Below are 20,170 nucleotides of genomic sequence, written 5' to 3'. Positions count from 1 at the left end.
TCACCTGGCCAAATCAGAAATTCCGCGATTGCACCGTCGCTGGCGTGGTCAGTTGTATGCGACAGGCTATTCGGCCTTTGCACGAGGAGCGCTAGTATGGGTGAGGCCAGGGGTTCCATTCACAATTACACAAGCATTAATAGATACAGAGGGCAGATATGTTGTAATCAGGGGCGCGCTGGATGGACGACAAATTGTGATTGCATCCCTATATGCTCCTAATACAGAGCAGGCTACCTTCTTTGGCACTATGTCGAATATACTGGCTCCGTGGCACGACGTTCCTATACTGCTGGGAGGCGATTATAATAGCGAACTTGACGTATCACTGGATCGTTCCTTCCCACCACTTCCAGGTACAAGCACACACCATGCCATGAAGGCATTAACTAGCTGGGCAGCACAGTGGCATTTGAGGGATGCCTGGCGACACCGCAATCCCCTTGACAGGGTATACTCCTTTTACTCCGGTGCTCATGATTTACATGTGCGGTTAGACCGATATATGCTCTCGGACATGCTACTTCCCAATATAACAGCAGTATACTATCTGGGTAGGACACACTCTGACCACAACCCGCATATTTTAGAGGGATCTCTGACAAAATATCGAAGGTCAAAAAATCGACCTACAAAAATATCGCATCCTATCTACAACATGGTAAGTACAAAAATATCGAAAATAAAATATAGATGTCAAAAATATCGTTATTAAAAATATTGGGGTTTTTTTGTTAAAAAAATATGTAAAATAAACCAAATAATACTTATAAATATAATAAACATAATTAAATATATTTTATAATGTTTACAATTAATAATTAATATATATAATTTAATAAAACATTATTTAAACATATACATATAATATATAATATATATACTTACTTATTAATGTTTTAATAATTATTTTAATAAATTATAAATTATTTAAAAATATTATAAATTGCAAAAACATCATACACATAAAACAATAACATGAATAAAAATTAAATAATTATGTATAACAAATTTTAAAAATTACATTTAATTTAAATATTGTTAAAATTAATTATATATTACATTAGCTAAAATAATTAAAAAAAAACAAAAATAGCAGAGAGAATAAAACTACTACTCCAGCTCCAAAAAAACAACAGAAAGGAAAATGTTGGATAGCGTAGAGGTATAAATTACTATTCCCACTCCAGGGAGTGCAACAGTAAGGAAAGTGCTGGATAGCGTAGGGGTCAAAATAATTATTCCAACTCCAAAGAGTGCAACAGTAGGGAAAGTATTGGATAGCGTACGGGTAAAAATTACTATTCCAACTCCAGAGAGTGCAACAGTAGGGAAAGTGTTGGATAGCGTAGGGGTAAAAATTACAATTCCCACTCCAGAGAGCGCAACAGTAGGGAAAGTGTTGGATAGCGTAGGGGTAAAAATTACGGTTCCCACTCCAGACAGTTCAACAGTAGTGAAAGTGTTGGATAGCGTAGGGGTAAAAATTACTATTCCAACTCCAGAGAGTGCAACAGTAGGGAAAGTTTTGGATAGCGTAGGGGTAAAAATTACTATTCCCACTCCAGAGAGTGCAACAGTAGGGAAAGTGTTGGATAGCGTAGGGGTGAAAATTACAATTCCCACTCCAGACAGTGCAACAGTAGGGAAAGTGTTGGCTAGCGTAGGGGTAAAAATTACTATTCCAACTCCAGAGAGTGCAACAGTAGAGAAAGTGTTGGATTGCGTAGGGATAAAAATTACAATTTCCACTCCAGAGAGTGGAACAGCAGGGAAAGTGTTGGATAGCGTAGGGGTAAAAATTACGATTCCCACTCCAGACAGTGCAACAGTAGGGAAAGTGTTGGATAGCGTAGGGGTAAAAATTACTATTCCAACTCCAGAGAGTGCAACAGTAGGGAAAGTGTTGGATAGCGTAGGGGTAAAAATTACTATTCCAACTCCAGAGAGTGCAACAGTAGGGAAAGTGTTGGATAGCGTAGGGGTAAAAATTACTATTCTAACTCCAGAGAGTGCAACAGTAGGGAAAGTGTTGGATAGCTTATAAGTTAGTGAGTACGTGCCTATCACTATAGTTGTGTTACCGTAGGGCCTAGTGATCGGCACGTACTCACGCGTGTACGGCCCGTACACGCGTGAGTACGTGCCGATCACTATAGTTGGGGGTACCGTAGGGCCTAGTGATACGGCACGTACTCACGCGTGTACGGGCCGTACATGCGTGAGTACGTGCCTATCACTATAGTTGTGTTACCGTAGGGCCTAGTGATCGGCACGTACTCACGCGTGTACGGCCCGTACACGCGTGAGTACGTACCCGATCACTATAGTTTGGGGTACCATAGGGCCTAGTGATACGGCACGTACTCACGCATGTACGGGCCGTAAACGCGTGAGTACGTGCCTATCTATTTAGTTGTGTTACCGTAGGGCTTAGTGATACGGCACGTACTCACGCGTGTACGGGCCGTACACGCGTGAGTACGGGCCCTACACACGCCCTCAGAGCGTGTGTACTGCGTTTCACAGCTTACACTGGTGATAGGAGGCGCACACGAAAGGAATGGAGGTGGCAGACTCGCACAAGGCTGTACATCAAGTCATTGTCAGTGCAGTCCTTCATGTGCAGGGCCTAGGTGTGTCAGGCAGTGATGTCGCACATGTCTCCTCATGTTGTGGCACAATAGATGTGTGATGAGCTGTTTACACATGTCATGTGTGATGGGGCACTACTTGGCACACTTCCCCTTCACACTTTGCACATGTGTGCATGTGCGACACACATGTCAAGCACTGCATCACTGGTATGGCACAGTCAGCAACACCTGCAACTGTCCCCTGATGGCAGGTACACGGATAATTACACCTCACATTTGACTCCCAGTGTGCCACGATGTGACTATGTCATGTGTGTGTAATGTGTTCCCATGAGCTTTCCATTGGTGTTCCGTCAACTCCATCTGCTGTTGCAGCATCCAACATGTGTATGTGTGCATTTGTGCATGACACACATATACGCACACCATGCCACATGTGGACTCACACGTTACATGTGTCATGATGGTTCGAAGATGACTTCCTGACATGAGGCAATATCGGCGTTGTCTCAATGTCTGTGACATCAGTTTTTGACATGGACCCCTTAATGGAAATGTGTGTCATCTGTCCATTTCCAGATAACATGTGACCTGTGCGTCTAGACTACCGCCAGCTGTCTGTATGAGATGACATCCTTCTAATGCTGATATGTGGATGTCTGTCACTCATGTAATGTGTCTGGCTTGTCACTCACAATGGCCAACAGCTATTTCATGGCATGTCACGTCAACATTGCCATGCAACTATTGTGGCTGGCTCTTCGTAATAGTATCACCTGGCTGGCCCACGTGACCTGGATGTATTGCACAGCACAGACTCTGTATTAAGCAGATGTGTATTAGCTGTTGAACATGTGCTCACCTCAGTGACATTGGTGTGGTAATGTACTCACTCTTCGTTATTCCTTCCAAATCTCTGCAGGGCACCGCCTCTCCCCAGACGAATGCCAGACCTGGATGCCATGCGTGAACATGACTGTATGCGCAGATACCGCTTCTCGCAAGAGTTGATAGAGGATTTGACCCGTCGGCTTGCACCACACCTCCAACCACAAAACAGGTATCCTACAGCTCTGACCCCCAAGGTGAAGGTGATGGCAGCCCTACATTTTTTTGCCACCGGCACGTTTCAATTGACCATAGCTGATGTCGGTGGCATGTCCCAGACTATGTTCAGCCATGTCCTGCATGATGTTATAGAAGCAATGTTGTTGCACCTGGATGAATTCATCCATTTTCCCACTCGTGAGCAGTTGGCAGGTGTCAAGGGTGAGTTCTATGCCCTGGGAGGGATGCCTCATGTAATTGGGGCCATTGATGAGACACATGTGGCTTTGGTACCACCACAGGCACAGGAGGTAGCCTATAGAAACCAAAAACATTACCACTCCATTAATGCCCTTGTGGTGTGTCTTGCTAACATGCTGATTTCCCATGTCTGTGCACGTTTTCCAGGGTCCGCACACGATGCATACATCATGAGGCGTAGCAGGGTGCAGGAAATGATGCTGCAGCTGCACGCGGAACGAGCATGTCTTGTTGGTGGGTATACTCTGTTAGTCCTGTGTTCAGCGCTATCTTTGTATCTTACGGCATCTCCTGACCCACTTCTTCACATGATGTTTCCATGTAGGGGACTCTGGCTACCCAACATGCCATGGCTGATGACGCCTCTCCGCAACCCCAGAATAGCTGCAGAACACCGGTACAACGACACCCATGGGCAGACGAGGCGTGTGATTGAGAGGACGTTTGTACTCCTGAAGAGCAGATTCCGGTGCCTCCACAAGACCGGCGGCGCCCTCCCATATGCCCCGGTGAAGGTCTGCAAAATCTTCATTGTGTGCTGCATGCTGCACAACATGGCAGTGGAGAAGGCCGTGCCACTCATCCTTGATTCGGATGAGCAGGATCATCCACCCGTGGAGATGAAGGGCTCGGGCACGGGGCAAGTGAGGATGAGGATGAGGATGAGGACATCCGGAGTCAGCTTATCCGCAACTTCTTCTCATGATGGTGAGTCCCTGTGTCTGAGTGTGCACGCTTTGAGCCTTGTGTGGCATGTGTTGCAATGTGTGTGTCGAGCTGACTGTGTGCTAAGTGACTTGGAGGTGTGCTCTGATGTGTCATTCAAGTCATGATGTCATTCCACACATATTAGCTGGGACACTAAATTTGTTAAGGGCATGGTGACAACATCATTCCTGTAGAGTACATGTACATGTCTGCGTATTACTAGCTCTTCGCTGAATTGTTGTGTGTCTGTCCTCCCCAGGTTCTTGCGGCTGTCGTCTGCTCATGTCATCATTGCCCTCCTGCTATTCCTCATGAGTATTGCAACGTGTGCTGGATCAGAGTTACATGCACAGACATGGTGAAAAGTCATTTGGGGTAAGGAGTGCAGCAAGGCATTTTGTGGGTGGTACGTGTTTGTGATATGTGGGGACTGCCCCTGTGCATGTTGTGTTACCATGCATACATGTCGACTCACCACGGGCCACATGACGTGTTGCATGGCTCCCATGAATTGATGGTCACCCTTCCTGACAGTCATCTGTAATGGTGTGTGGATTCTGATGAAGGCATCAATGTGTGTATAACGTCTCCAAGGAACATACGGGATGCTAATGGTGGACATAGTGTGGGACATCCCCATATGAGGCTCAATGGGGAATTGTAGACTCTCCGTGTGCAGCAAGGGGTGTTAGGCTCAAACCCTTCACTTGTGTGCCAGCTCAGTAGGATTTACACATCTGTGTGTTGAAGGGGGTGTCCAGTGTAGGTCACACATGGTCAGCCAAATGACCTGTGAGTTTGTTCCAATTGGTGGATTTCCCTTAGTGTGAGGCAGAGTAATAAAGGTGTTTGTCACACTCCAAGGTGCCTCATCTCTGTAAATGCAGGTCTCTTGCCACTTTGCATGCGGCATATCTGGCATAGTTGTGGAAGATTATGCATAGGAGTCCATGTGTAGTTTAGCAACATGCATGCAGTTGCTCATGGGTTAGGCTCCCTATTGGGCATGAAGTACATGGTCGTGTATGTTTTTTGGCATGTTGGTCCGCACAATGGGCCACCAACAGCTGCTGAGGGTGTGTCTCCTGTGCGCAGGTCGGCCTTCAGTTTCCTGATCCGGTGTCATGCTTCTTTGGTGATTGTGCATGCATTGTCTCTGGGTGTGCCATGTGACACTGGACACTCCTTACTTTACACACGCGCCTGTTGCAGTTGTCCTTCTGACATCCTAGTCTATGTGTGCAAATTCTGTCATTTTGCAAGGAGATGCCGCCTGCTGCTGCGGCCCCTGCAGCAAGGACCAACAGAGTATCCAGATTTGGCAACACACACGCCTCCAGGATGCTCCTCACTTCCTCCCTCCACCCATTCATTTGGCTGTCCTCAGCTTGTCTATGCCACTGTTGCCGCCACGCGTTGCCAAAGGCTGGACCATCAGCACATGCAAGGTGCACATTTCACCACCATCCTGTCCTTGCATTACCCACATCACACTACAGTCTGATGTAGCAGCCACACTCCGAGCTATGTCCATCCGCACATCTAACGCCTGCTGTCAGACATACCCTAGGCACACACACGACACCTTTGCATGCTGTGTGTGCAACTCCAACTGCCAACACTGCGCTGCCTCGCCTTCCAGACCCTGTCACACCAACCAGGTCACGTCCCTAATACTCCCCACCGGCTCTGTAGCCCAGCAAGGGCATGGGAGTGGGACTCAAGGCTTCAGCATGTAGTATGGTTTCATCGTATGGCACATGGCACAGGTATCATCTCTCAGCATGTCAATCTACAGAGTGACCAGGACCCCTCCACCATCACATGCGCACAGCACCTCATCATCAGCTCGTATGCCATTGACAGCCAGGTGCTCCTCACCCTCAACAAAGACACAGACAGTGGCAGTTCCATCATTCAAGTATGCATGAGATCCATTGATGAATGGCAGCACACGAGCCACCTGAGGCTGGACTTGGACAGGACTGAGGTGAACATCTGAGGATTGTCCCCTTCCAGCTGGGTCAAGTGCCTGTGTCCCACCCGCAAGAGCCCTGCACAAGCACCCAGTGGACACACACACGAGATGGTGTGCATCATGTTTGGCTCGCTCACATTTGCCATGCTAGTCCACAGCATCTGTACCTCATGCTGCAATGCCCTCTGCATTATGTACATGATCCACAGATAGATCCACTCCAAGAAAAGACAGACCATCCCCCAGGTCCATGACAACATCCGTGTCAAATACTCCCCTGCCCTCTACGGAGCAAATACATCCAAACTCCAAGGAAACTTGTCCACATCCAGGGGGCATCTGCACACCTCAGATTCAACACCCTGCGCCCCAGTCACCTCACCGTCCACCATGGATGGCTGCAATGGATCACTGTCTGCTGCAGGGTGACCTCCACACTCCCCACCCACACTCAGGAGGCAGTCCACAACCCCGACCCCAACCAACCTTGTACGTCTGTCATCCTAGATCCCGTTGGGCCATCTCCGTGCATCCAACCTTGCCCTGGCCACCGTTCTTCACATCCACCGTACTCCAGCATACAGGACATTGTTCTCCCACCTGGCCACACATAACTGGGCCTCCCTCCCCGGGAACCTCCACATGAGCCATGACCTCTACGCCTTGATGATGATCTCCCAAATAGGTCTCTCCGCACAGTTTAGCAAGCCCCTCCTCAGCAGCCAGAGGCCATCACAGGTGAGTGTTGTGCTCCATGCCTACATTGAATGATACCTTGTGACCCATGTGTGTCCTGTACCAGACTCTGATCCCAGGGTATGGATGGCTGGAGTTGGTTCAATACTCAGCCATAGTTTGACATTTCCACACACATATGTCGTTGAATGATGCAAAATGTCAGGAACGTCTCATGTCCAAAGTGAAATATTTATTTACGGTGGGGTAAGTGGTTTGGTAGATGCAATTGGGTGCTGTACCGGGGGAATAGAATCCAAAGTTCACTGGGGGAGATGGTATCCTTGGCATTGGAAGTCATCAGAGTCCAGACCACAGTGTTGGTCATCATTGGTCAGACTGTGACCAGCAAGTCCATGTGGCAGAGAATGTCATTGGATGAGGTGCTACTGTTGCGCCAGAGGGCCAAGTGCCAGGCCAGGTGACCTGGGAGATGGGATGGTCCGCTGACTCTCACGGTCTTTTCTGTGGACGACCCACCTTCCTCCGGGGACCCTCAGATGCAGGCCTTGACGATGCTGGGGACGCTCCGTCAGATGAATACTCCTCCTCCTCCCTCCCTGTGTCTGGTGCTGGTCTACGACTGGTGGCACAGGGAGGGTTTGCCAGGCTTTGGACGATCTGACGGAGTGATTGGCTCATGTCCCTGTGCACCGCCAGGAGCTCAGCCAGTCTTGCCTCCATCCGTCCTTGGTGTTGTTGATGACTGGCATGATGCTCGACCTGCAGGTTCCTAATGTCATCGAGGGTCCCCTGCATCTCGGAGAGTCTTGACACGACCTGGTTGATGCCTCTGGTGTCACGCCGGTATGAGTCCAGGATATTGCGTATGTGTGACATACCGGGGTCCTGAGCTGGCTGGTCAGGTTCGCGCCTCCGCCTGCCTCCACTCCCACCACCCCTGCCCACTTGAGCCTGGCCTGCCCTTGTGGGCACATCAGGTCTACGGGACCCCTGAGGGATGGCATTTGCAGGGTTGCCTGCCTCCTCCTGGGTGCCCGGAGAACCTTGTCCCTCCTGGTCAGACTGGCTCTGTTGTTCAGTGTGAGCAGGGCTCCTGGGTGTGTCCTGGGATGTGGCAGGAATGGGGGTGGTGGTTGGCACAGATGTACCTGACGCAGGTGCTGCAGGGCTTGGGCACCAGAGGGTCCAGGTTGGTCGGGGTCATCCACAGAGTGGTGAGAGTCGTCGCTGCTGGTGGGATCGTCTTCAGGCGGTGCCTGGGACTGTGATTCTTCCCCCCCAGTGTTGGGGGGAGATCAACGACGTTGCCCTGTGTGTGAGAGACAATGTTAATGGTGTTTCATGCGACATCTATGTTTCATACATATTCAAGTTGACACATTTCCTCCAGGTAGTTGGATGTGCCTAGCATTCCTTTCAATGTCCGCTTGGGGATGGGTATGTTGCGGGGGACAGATTGGGATGTTCTCCTGAGTGTTTGACCTGTAGATTGTTTGCTCTGATGCTTATTTGGCTCTGGATCGGTCTTGTTGTGTCACATGTCCATTGTGGGAGTGTGTAAATCCGTTGCCTGCCCCGGGTGTGTGTGTGTGTGTGTGCTTGTGTTAGAGGGGGGTTGTGACCAGGCCTGCTGTTGTGTGTAGTGTGAGTTGTCATTGGGTCTCCCAGGTGATGTGTCTGTCCCCTCATGGTGCATGCTGGCATGACAGTGAGTGTGAGTTCCTGTGCTAGATACCTGTGCTTGTGGAGTTGGTGTTTGAGTGTACAGTGGTCCCAGGAGGGCCTTGTGCTGCATACAGCAGGGCCATGTGTCATCTACCTTGTCAGTACTTTGCCAGTCCCTGTGCATTGTGCATGGTTATGTACCTATGCCATATGGGCCGAGGCCATTGGTGTCTGCGTCTCATTTTCACAATGTGTTGTGTGGGGCCCACACTCCCAGCCTCCCGGACATCCAGTCTTGTGTTTGTGGTTGTTGTAGGCTTGGACATGGCCTTGCCTTGATTTGTGAAAGGTGCATGGTGACGTTAGTGGCATGAGCGTGGTTTTTGAGTGTGGTTTTTTGCGGTGAGTGCTTGGGGGAAGTTGGGTGCATTTGGTGTATATGTGGTGTGGACCCCATTGCCCCCATGTTACGTAAGTTGTTTGTGTACTCACCAGGCTCTGCGACTTCTTCGACTCCGTGTACTCCCACCGGCGGTAGCAGGGCCATCACCTTCTCCTCCCAGGTATGGTAGTGTACGGGTCTGCGGGGCGACCCACCTCCAGTGATGTTAGTCTGGGCATATTCTACATTCATTTTCCTCTTGACCGCCCTGCGCAGATCGTACCACCTGGCTTGGCATTCATGCCTGGTCCTTCGGATGGGCGCAACAGCATTCCCCTTGTCGACAATCCTCTGCCACATGGCAGATTTTTGAGCTATGCTGGTCTGTCTGGCCAATGTTCCAAACAGCTGTGGCTCGACTCTGATGACTTCGTTGACAAGGAGGTCCAGCTCCGCCGTTGTGAACTTTGGATTCTTGTCTGTGGGGATGGTGTGTGGTGTGGGTGTGGGTGTGGATGGTTGTGGGTGTGTGGGTGTGAATGTGACGGTGTGTGTGTGAATGTGAAGAGGGGGATGTTTGTGGAGAAGGTTGTGTGAAGGTGTGTGAGTGAAGGTGTAGTGGAGGTATGAGTGATGTGGAGTAGTTTCTATGTGGAGTTGTTTCTCAGTGGGGTCTGGCAGCAGTGGGTCTGTTGCAAAGGCTCATGGGTTGCGTGTGTGGGCCCTTTTTATTGGTCCATTTTTGGGTGTGGCTGTGTTTGAATTTTGGTGGGTGTGTTATAAGTGGTGGTTGTGATTTGTGGCCTCTATTTGCCTGTTTGGATGTGCCAGGTCAGTCATTGAGATGTATTTTGTCATGTAGACGGGTTTTGTGGTGTTGTGCGAGTCGAATTGACCCTCCTTGTGCTATTTTACAGTGTCCTTGTTCTGTAAGAGTCATTTTCGCGTAGGTACGATCCGTACATACGCGATGCTGGGTGAGGGTGCTGGGGTACGGTGTTGGAGTGCGGCACGTACATGCGGTGGGGGTTCGGTGCATACACATGCGGCCCTGGGGTACGGCGCGTACATGCGGAGGAACGGCACGTACATGGGGGGGACGGCATGTACATGGGGGAAGGGGGGTGCGTACATGGGGGGAGGGCGCGTACATGCGGTGGGGGTACGGTGCGTACAGGTGCGGCCCTGGGGTACGGCGCGTACATGCGGAGGTACGGCGCGTACATGGGGGGTAAGGTGCGTACATGCGGTGGGGGTACGGTGCGTACAAGTGCGGCCCTGGGGTACGGTGCGTATATGCGGAGGTACGGCGCGTACATGGGGGGTAAGGCGCGTACATGCGTTGGGGGTACGGTGCGTACACGTGTGGCCCTGGGGTACGGCGCGTACATGCCGAGGTACAGCGCGTACATGGGGGGTAAGGCACGTACATGCGGTGGGGGTACGGTGCGTACACGTGCGGCCCTGGGGTGCGGCGCATACATTCGGAGGTACGGCGCGTACATGCGGGGGTGATGCGCCTACAGGGGGGGTACGGCGCATACATGGGGGGCGTTACGGCGCGTACAGGTGCGGGGCTGGTGTACAGTGCGGACGGGGGGTAAGGCGTGTACATGGGGGGTACGGCACGTACATGGGGGGTACGGCGCGTACAGTTGCGGGGCTGGGGTACAGTGCGGACAGGGTGGTGTACGGTGCTGACATATTTGGGGGTGGGGGGGCTGTACGCCTCATAGACGGGCATGAGTTTACCCGTGTACATTTGTGCTACTGCATTGGCTCCGTACGGGCCTTTTACGTGCGATTGTGTATTCGGACGGACGGTCGGGATCGTACTTGCACGCTCGGACTTCTGTTTTACAATTTGCACGTCAAAAAATGTCCGGATCACTCTCGTACACTTTTCCCGACGATATTCGGACGTGAACACTTTCCGACGCACTCTCGTAGACTTTTCCCGACGCTATTCGTAGATATTTTTCACGGACGAATCGTACTTGGCCATTTGTACGGTGCTTCTCCGACTCGTACGTAAACAAATACGGATACGGGTCGTACGCAAATTATTTTTAACGGATCGGAATCGGCACCTTAATGTGCTGAAATTTTCTATATAAACCCCTGGTTTTGTGTATGAGCCAGATGACTTTCCTTTTCTACCAGAGACTCTGTCCCATTTAATATGGAGATTTGCCAGTGATGCAGCCGTAGGTCAATAGAACTGCGCTCCATGCACCTAGTTGGACCACCCTCCCCCACTGAACCTCAAGATGGTGTCTCACAATGCTTACAGACATGCCCCTTCAGAGAAGAGACTGATCAGGCCTTTTCTTAAGAGGGGCTACTGAGCATGCCTCGTGATGTGGCAAGGGTTATCGTGGGGTTTCAATGTCAGGCTCTTGTGAAAGCAGAGAGAAAACTGATAGGGACACAAAGGGAGGGACAGGTGTGGCGCAGCGGCCAGAGCGGCTCACTCCGGAGCACGGGGCTCATGGCTCGATCCCGGCGGCAGCTCAGATCAGCATTATGTGATTCTGGGAAATAGCTCACTTAATCTCCCCAACTGCCCCCAGTGCCTGGATACCATTAGGGGTGATAAGTTTGCGCTGTACAAATGTGGAATTATAATGGTATGAAGGGTGTTCTTATTCTTGGTGTCTCCAGCAGCACCACAAGTGCCTACATCGGTACCATAAACCTGCTGTGCTGGCAACAACTATTCACATTGGTAACTGGCTAGAACACATCCCAAATAAAAAGCAATGATTGCTGAAGGGTGGACCAACATTGTTCTAGAGCACCTAAAGCCAGCACATGGCCTTCCCACTGCCCCATGTGCCAGACAAAGGGAGCATCTGCTGACAGTACCCTACCACTGTTTCAATGAAGGACCTGATGGTGGCTAGTGACAACATATGACGTGTAGAATCACTTGATTTGTAAGAAAGGGAGATAAAACACAGAAAGAAAGAAGTGTAAATAGAAAGAGCTAAACAATGTTAGGAAGGGAGGAAAGAAGGAAGCTAAAGGCCGAAAGGAGCATTCGTGCTGGGTGCTTACTCTTGGTTTTGTTTTCAACCCAGCCGTTTATCTTCTTTCGGGCATTTTCCGCATCTCCAGCGAAGTCGACACTTTCTGGCTGCACATCATAGTACTTCTTAATGTCACTGACATACTCCTTGAATGCAAGAAAAGACAGGCATGTTAATGAGCCCTTTCATGTTCAGAAAAATGATGCGTAAAATAGAGGGCTTGGCCTCAGCTGCATCATATCAAGATGCAATAAGTGTTATTACTGTGCCAATAAATAGACAAATAAAAACACAAACATTACTATATGGGCGATCCCTGCGACTGAGAGGCAAGAAAACCCAAACAGACTGATAGCTTCACCATAATAGCATGTTACGAAAGTGCTTGGAAATGGTTTGTACACTACACTGTTTGCCATTATCTTGGCTAAAGCAACGTCCTTTTAGTGATGCTCATGCAGTAGGTGAAATATACTTTATAGAATATTACTGCTAAATACAACTTAGAGGGAGACCACCAGGCAGGGGAAGGGGGTTGCCATGATATTCGCCTCCAGTGCCTTCGAACCCCACCCCCACCTCCCCAACTCCACAGGCAATGATGCTTGTTGGTGCTTTTTGAATCCGGGTGGAGAGGGAACTCGATACACAAACTCCCACCTATTGAACTGACGGGACAGGTCAAGTTTCTTTCATAGATATTCAGCCCACAACACCAGAGCGGCTGAATGAAGGAGCTTAAACATAACGAGTGAACTTGAGCTTTAGTTGGATGACGTACAGAACAGAGGCGACATATTACGTCACATCCTGGGTGTAACTGAACTGGTGGGCCAGAGAGGTCATATTGCCATTTCAATGGTGCAATCATTTTCAATACATTCTCCAGGAGTAAGGGTAGGCTCCAGGTTCTAATGGACCGGGCACACAGCCAGACAAAGCCCAGAGAATATTACTGACAAGGCTCCACTACTGTACACACAAGAGAAAAATCTTGCTGAAGGTGAACAGAAAAATGTCGGTCATCTTCGTCCATGCAAATATCAAGATATCCCATGATCTGTCAATGCTTTCACTAGTAAAAGAAGAGCCGGTAGCAAGCTGATTATTGGGTTACTATCAAAGCAGGTGAGTCCGGGTGGCCTTTTCTTTTAGACATTCCATATAATTTCACGCATCAGGAAGGGGAGAAAATATCGAACACAAGCTCAGAAGCAGAAGAGACGAACCCTTTTTTGAAACAAGCATTGGCAAAGCCAAGAGTTCTGGCGCTTTGGTCTACAAAAAGCACACACAAGTAGTCCCTAGCACTGACGAGAACTACTTTCTGTGTGGATGTACTCTTTGTGAAAGGACAGCATGCGTGACTCACAGTAAAGTCAGCCAATGGCGGAAGGGGTCTGACTTATTGCCCTATGAAGCATGCAAGAGTGGGTGGAAGAAAAATGTGAGTGACACATCTACACACAAATGGATGAAGTCAGGCTGAAAAGCCCTGTAGCTAATTATGTTACATGCATAGTTTTAGTAAAATCAAAAGGCCTTGGATAATAACAGACCTAAAATGCCAGTTGATTTGCACACAACCTAAAACAATAAATGACAACTTCATTAAGAAAAGTTTCAAATGGGCACAATTTGGTATGTTGTGAGATAGTGGCAGTCAGATAATAAAAAGGCCACTCCAAAAGGAATTTACAACACCATAGCAGGAGACAGGAACAGATAACGCTAGAATGTGCTCTGTGATCAACATGGAGAGCAGGTAGAAAGCACAATGCTATCTCATCAGACTCTAAACAAAAATGCAGCACCAAAGTAATAAAGTAAAAATAAAAACATAGGCACTGAAGAGTGCTGCCTTGTGTGCGGATGTGCTCCTTGTGAAAGAGCAAAATACAGTCACTCAAAGTAAATTAATCCAGTGACTGAAGTGGGTTGACTACCCGCACCATGCTGTATGCTTTAGTGGGCGGATGCAAACGTGAATGACACACCAACAGACCAATGGATGAAGAAAGTTGGCTGAAAGTCCCGTTAAATAAGTATCTGATAATATATATTTTTGAATATTAAAAGGTCTTGTCTAACGTCAGACCTAAAGAGGAGGTTATGTGAGAAGTAATCATGAAATGAACAGTTCACAAAGGGTCATGGGCTTCTGAAAGGAGAAAGCATCACAAACGGGCAACTCAGTCTACAGCACTGGGTGCAAAGACAACAAACTGAGGCTGAGTAAGGGAGACTCATATGGATTTAAAGACCTGTGCTGAATGAAGTCAGAATGTGGCCACCGATCCTGAAGTTCTCTAGACAGAAATATTGCCTTTGAGTCTCAAGGAAAGAAGTTTTGGTTTCAATTTTGGTTCTACATAAAGAGGAGGGGTAGATGCAGAGATGCTGGAAACACTCTGCATTGTAAAGAATATAGTCAGTGGGTATAAAAACGTACTGAGATGAAGAGTGGTATTACGATCCAGTGTTCTGATATTAAGGGGTTATTTACTATGTTGAAACAAGTAGGTTAACCTTGGCCCTTCTTCTACTGAGAGTTGTGTGAGTTGTACATGACGTGTGATTCTTGGATGTATGTGTTATACGTAAAGTAGTTTAAAAGGGGATATTGGAAAAAGAGTTATGTTTAAAAGTTAGATTTGGGGTTTATTAGGCATTTAAGTCCTCTGAAAATGGTTATAACAATATTTTTTGCTGGCTCTGAGGACTGTTATGTTATATAATTCAGAATGTTCTGGATGGAACTCACTTTCACTAGAAATATCAAAATTAATAGAAGTGTATATGTCATTGGAATTCTGTTATGAGTGTTACTGCTCAAAGTATTAATGGGGAATACATTGTTGATGCTTTCATTGTATCTGCGGGGGAACTGTGTAACTTTAAGAGAAAAGGGAAAAAAATGGATCATGAGGTATGATTTCAAATTACATTTTACCAGACACATAGTACTGGTACTGAAACATAGATCATGCTTTGCCACAAAAGCTTGTACTCAATTCAAAGCCATAGAAGAACTCCAGCTTCAGGCCATTAGCTCTACAGATTAGCCATTGCGTAGGATTTGGGATTGCAGACAGGGACTGGTGAAATTGTGTGAGAGGATGTGGCCTAACGGCTAGAGCGGTCGACCTCAAAGCTGGGAAACTGGATTGGAGTCTCGGCAGGGACGCTCAACATCCTGTGATTCTGGGCAAATCACTTAATCTCCTCGTGCCTAAATAAATGAATGTGTCCATCTGTACCACTACTGGTGCTCAATGTAAAGTGCTCTGATACCTTTGGGTCGGGTTGGGGCTACATAACACTCCCAAAAAAAAAATCTAGGGCTTGTACCATATTAAATATTAACTACAGCAGCCATAAATTGGATGAAAAATGTTACTAATCGGTGCATGTCAAACAAATTAGGATGCATTTGGTCACTGTCCCTATGGTGAATCAGACCTGCATCTCCACCATTTGAACTCATTCCTTATTTTTTATTAATATCAAAGATTAGAGTTATCAGTTTTCTACACCTAACCTTACTCAAAACCAAACCATGAGCAAGGGTTTCTAGACCACAGATTGTGAGATAGGGTAGTACTTGAGATGGGCCTTCATTACGAGTGGCCTTTTAATCCAGATGGGGATGGTAAGAGCAGTTACTGGCCCCATTGGAATTAAGAGATCTGGGGGGAACACTGCAGCTCTTCTACTTTCAGGCAGAGATTTCAGTGGCTAAATCAGCTAAAATCTCCTAGTGAAAGTCTGGCCCAAAATGAGGAATTATTGGAGTTTGCCATGGTAATTACACAATTCTTAGTGGAAGTTGAAAGAGCTAAATTATCTTTTTGAGAATTATGTAGGATTTATAGAAATGTGGAAGTAGAAAAACTTTTAGGTCTGTTGACTAGACATACAGTTTCCAAAATACATCAAATGGAGTTTGGGTCAGCCCATTGTTCATGATTGGATAGCTTTGTTATGTATCTCGGTTGAATGATCTTGATTCAATAGCCTCCTCTGTATTTATGTATTGGCCCCATGCAGGAGCATTGCAGTCTCACAGAGATATGAATAGATGAGTTGTATCCTCCACTGTATATTTCACTAAACACTTTTTTGCTTTTATTATAAGCATTCCCTCTGTTTTTCTTGTACTTTTCATCCCCCTTCAATCCCTGCACCCTATTTTCAACACTCCTAGCTCGCGCCCCATCCCATTACAGGGCAAATCGCGCTCTTTTCTGGCCCCACTCAATGTCATACTGCCTGTGCTTTGATATTTTATTTTTACAAAGGCTCAGCTGCTGCCAAGTACTGCCAAGCTGATTACATCCTATCCTCAGTTTTTCCCAATTTTTACATGTCAATATACTGTTGTAATATGGCCATCCACCATGTTAAAACAGTCAATTAGAAAAATTAAAAAGCAGGCACACATCAAAATGCACATGAGCATGTGCTGTGATACACTTGTGTACATGCGTCACGATGTGTACATCTGTCATGACGTCTTCATGCCTTCAGCGTGGAGGGCATGTCTAACTTGTGTGTATTTTTAGAATTGTGTGCATGAGAGGTCATATACTACTTATATACTCTCAAATGTTTTGACATCCCCATCTTCAATGATGTCTCGTATTTGGAGATCCTGAGTATATCCCATCTGTCAAAGCCCTGTAATCAGGGAACTTCCTTATAGCATTGCCCACACCCATAGCATTTTGGCCTTCGTGAACTTCTCTTTACATCCTATATGTGCAAATGTTTTATGCCAGGCTATCAACGGAGCCCGAGTTGGAGACTCAGGGATCTCCTATCTTTGCCATTGTGAAAGTAGTGCTCCCATGTTGGGTACACCAAGGCGCATCTGTCCAGTCCGACTCCCGGGTCTCTAGCTGGGGCACAGACCCAGTGATTAACAGCTTGTTTCTGGGCAGTCCAGTAGTATGCCCGAAGATGTAGTAAGGCAATCCTTCCGTTATATACAGATCAGTATAAGGTTTTCAGTGCTATCTGCGGGACTGCCCCATTCCACAGTAGTAATCTCAAGTTCTCACGTCCCTGCCTATCCTAAGAAAGTAGGACTAAGAAATCAAGTGATAAATCTAGTTTGAGTTAACGCTATAATCCTAATCTTCTGTAGTAGGTTAATCTGTGCATTTTTGGCCCCAAGATAGACAACATAGGCGTAGTCTATACAAAGGAGGATTAGGAAGTTGACCACTGGAGCAGGAGACTAAGGTAGAAGAAAGGGCAGAATTTTATTCCAAATCATGAAGAAGCTGAAAACAGGAAGTCTGGAGTTTGTGGATTTTGAAGATAAACAAAGATTTTTATCAATCCAGGAATGTGTGATTTCTAACTCTTTTTTTAGGATAATGTAGGTTACCCATGACAGCGAGCCAGAGATAATTGAAACAAGCTCTATATTTATTACTAACATTCAGAATTTCAGTCATGTTACTATTAAGCTTCAACAGGTGGGCTGCCACCCAGCCTTCAATGGCAAGAAGACAATCCTTAAGAGGGGGTACCTCATAACCCGGTGGACAGACCAATTTCAAGAGTACATGGGTGTCATCAGCATACGTGTCCAGAAACCCAAACTTACTAATAAACTTCACTAACAGAACAGACTATTTAATAGAATAGAGAAAATGCAGACGCCTGAGAGACCCGCATCTCACCCTCATGTCTTTGGGATGGAACAGGGTTAGGAAGCCTGAGTGGTGGCAGGCTGGGAGAAAAGGAACAAAACCAGTTTAAAGCAGGGTCAGTCAGGCCAAGGTTTGCTAGCAGATCAAGGAGGATGTGATGGTCTGCAGTATCAGAGGCTGCAGACAGGTCTGGAAGCTGAAGACTGTAGTCTGATATTGGTCTTTCGTGAATCATAGATTGTCAAGTGTGGTTGCAAGAACCATCTTAGTATTTTGTCCTGGACCGAATCGTGCCTGCAACTGATCAAATCATTCTCTTGCTTCTGAGGTGGCAGGAAAGTCATTTAGCAAGATGCTGTTCCATAATCCTGGCCAGTGCTGGCATGGGATTACAACTAGTTGGGTCCACCGGGACCACATCTACCATACTCAAGAAGTGGGTGATCACTCCCTTTTTACAGAAAGCACAGCCAAATCCCTCTCGAAAAGAAGTGTTGATGTCATGAGCTACCAGGCAAGATATTGTAGTTGCTGGTAGTTTCAGAATAGCCACTGGACCTGGATGAAAAGGGGAACCTGACTTGAGACTACCAAAAGCTTTTCTCTCCTCCTCCAATGAGAAATCAAGTACATTTAGGATCTTGCCAGCATGTTGTTTATGATTCCCTAATCATATTGCATGGGAATTAGCACTAAACTGAACTAATTTCATAATAAATCTTGATAAACATGTTAGAGAAATAGGATGTCCACTTGTCATACATCTTTTGTGAGAGTTAACATGTAGGCGCTAGGCTGCATGGTGCTGTATACGTGCGAACAATTTTGAAAGTGTCTCAGGGCTGCTGATGAGAAGTGTGAGGGCATGTGCCAAAGAAGTCAACATTGGCAGCAAGAGGACAGTTCTTATATCCCATGAACTTTGCATCTTGCTCTAGCTTGTAGGAATAATGACTGCAAGTTAGAGAAACTGTACCTCAATAAGTACTGGTGCACATTTACACATGCACATTCAATTGCTCAACTTTGAGTAAAGCTCGATTAGTGTATAAATTAAGTCTGAACATTCGGGCATTACTTGAATCAGACCACCTAATCAGTTAATTTTTTTCTAAATACTAAATCAATGCTCAATTAACTCAGGAAAAAGCTTCATGTATAGTAGCGTCATTTGCAATTTCATCAAGTGCTACTCTGGTTTTGTGGTATACTGGTTTAAAAATGTGTTTCACTTTGAGTGCTCAACTAGTTTCATCATTTCAAAGGGATTTATGACGGTGCTCAACTTTCTGGGAATAAAGGGTTAGTAAGCTTTCACTAAAATATTTGAAGGGGGTTGGTTGGAACAGCAAAGGCAAAACTGTTAAGAAAACAATATATTTGATTTTATAGTTCTTAGTTAAGTATTTCACTCACCTGCTTGACCGGGAATGTCTTTTCCACATACATGTTGCTGGTAGTTTCAAGGGTGTAGTTACTGCTGGGTTTAATAATTTCAGCACTAAGTGCCTTGAAGGCAGGCAGGATGTTTAGGGTTTCAACACCTTCCTCAAGGTTGGCACTCTGGAAGGAAAGAACCATGGAGTCATAATTCAACCAGAAATGAAATGTAAGAACTTTCTTTGGCATAATAATATTTCTTATATCAGTCAAATGTGTGAATTTTTATCTAAACCTTGATTACTTCCCATCTAATTTTTTTCATGGATTAGGAAATTCTGTTATGTGAGGCGAAGTATTTCCCCTCATTTAATTACACTGCTCACCTGAGACACCTATCTCATACAGAATCCTTTCAAGGGTCTCTTTGCCTATGCAGCTTTTTAGGCCATTGAATGTCTATAGGTCGTGATGAAACAGCATGGCGCTTTAACAGACTATACAACCAATATTTGTTTCTAGGATGGTAACACAGCTTGCTGCATTGTCTTGGCCTTGCCATCAATTCCTCCTTTGCTGATGTTATTAGCTGTAATAGCCCACCTCCAATCTTTTCAAGCATGCACTTGTAACAGGCTGCTGCTAGTGGGGATTGTTCTGAGCAGTGTTAAAATCATTTCTAGGCACATTTTATATACAGTTTCATAGCATATGCTTATTCAGTTCTACAACGAGAACTTATGCAGCAGTCTGTTAGA

At 46.7% G+C, this 20,170-nt stretch overlaps 1 protein-coding gene across 3 annotated transcripts in view; it reads right to left on the bottom strand.

Annotated features, from left to right (window-relative positions):
* Positions 1-20,170, bottom strand: part of LOC146822954 (serpin B10-like) — a 454,260-nt gene that overhangs the window by 216,426 nt on the left and 217,664 nt on the right. For all 3 annotated transcript variants that reach the window (XM_085607111.1, XM_085607109.1, XM_085607110.1), the window contains exons 4-5: positions 19,449-19,595; positions 12,398-12,515 (exon numbers count right to left, since the gene is read on the bottom strand). In XM_085607111.1, coding sequence (XP_085463237.1) covers positions 12,398-12,515; positions 19,449-19,595 — 265 coding nt within the window. The remainder of the gene's footprint in view (positions 1-12,397; positions 12,516-19,448; positions 19,596-20,170) is intronic.

Source organism: Triturus cristatus, chromosome 5_2 (genome assembly GCF_964204655.1).
Source record: "Triturus cristatus chromosome 5_2, aTriCri1.1, whole genome shotgun sequence".
Lineage (NCBI taxonomy): Eukaryota > Metazoa > Chordata > Amphibia > Caudata > Salamandridae > Triturus > Triturus cristatus.
This window is presented reverse-complemented; position numbering and strand designations above follow the sequence as displayed.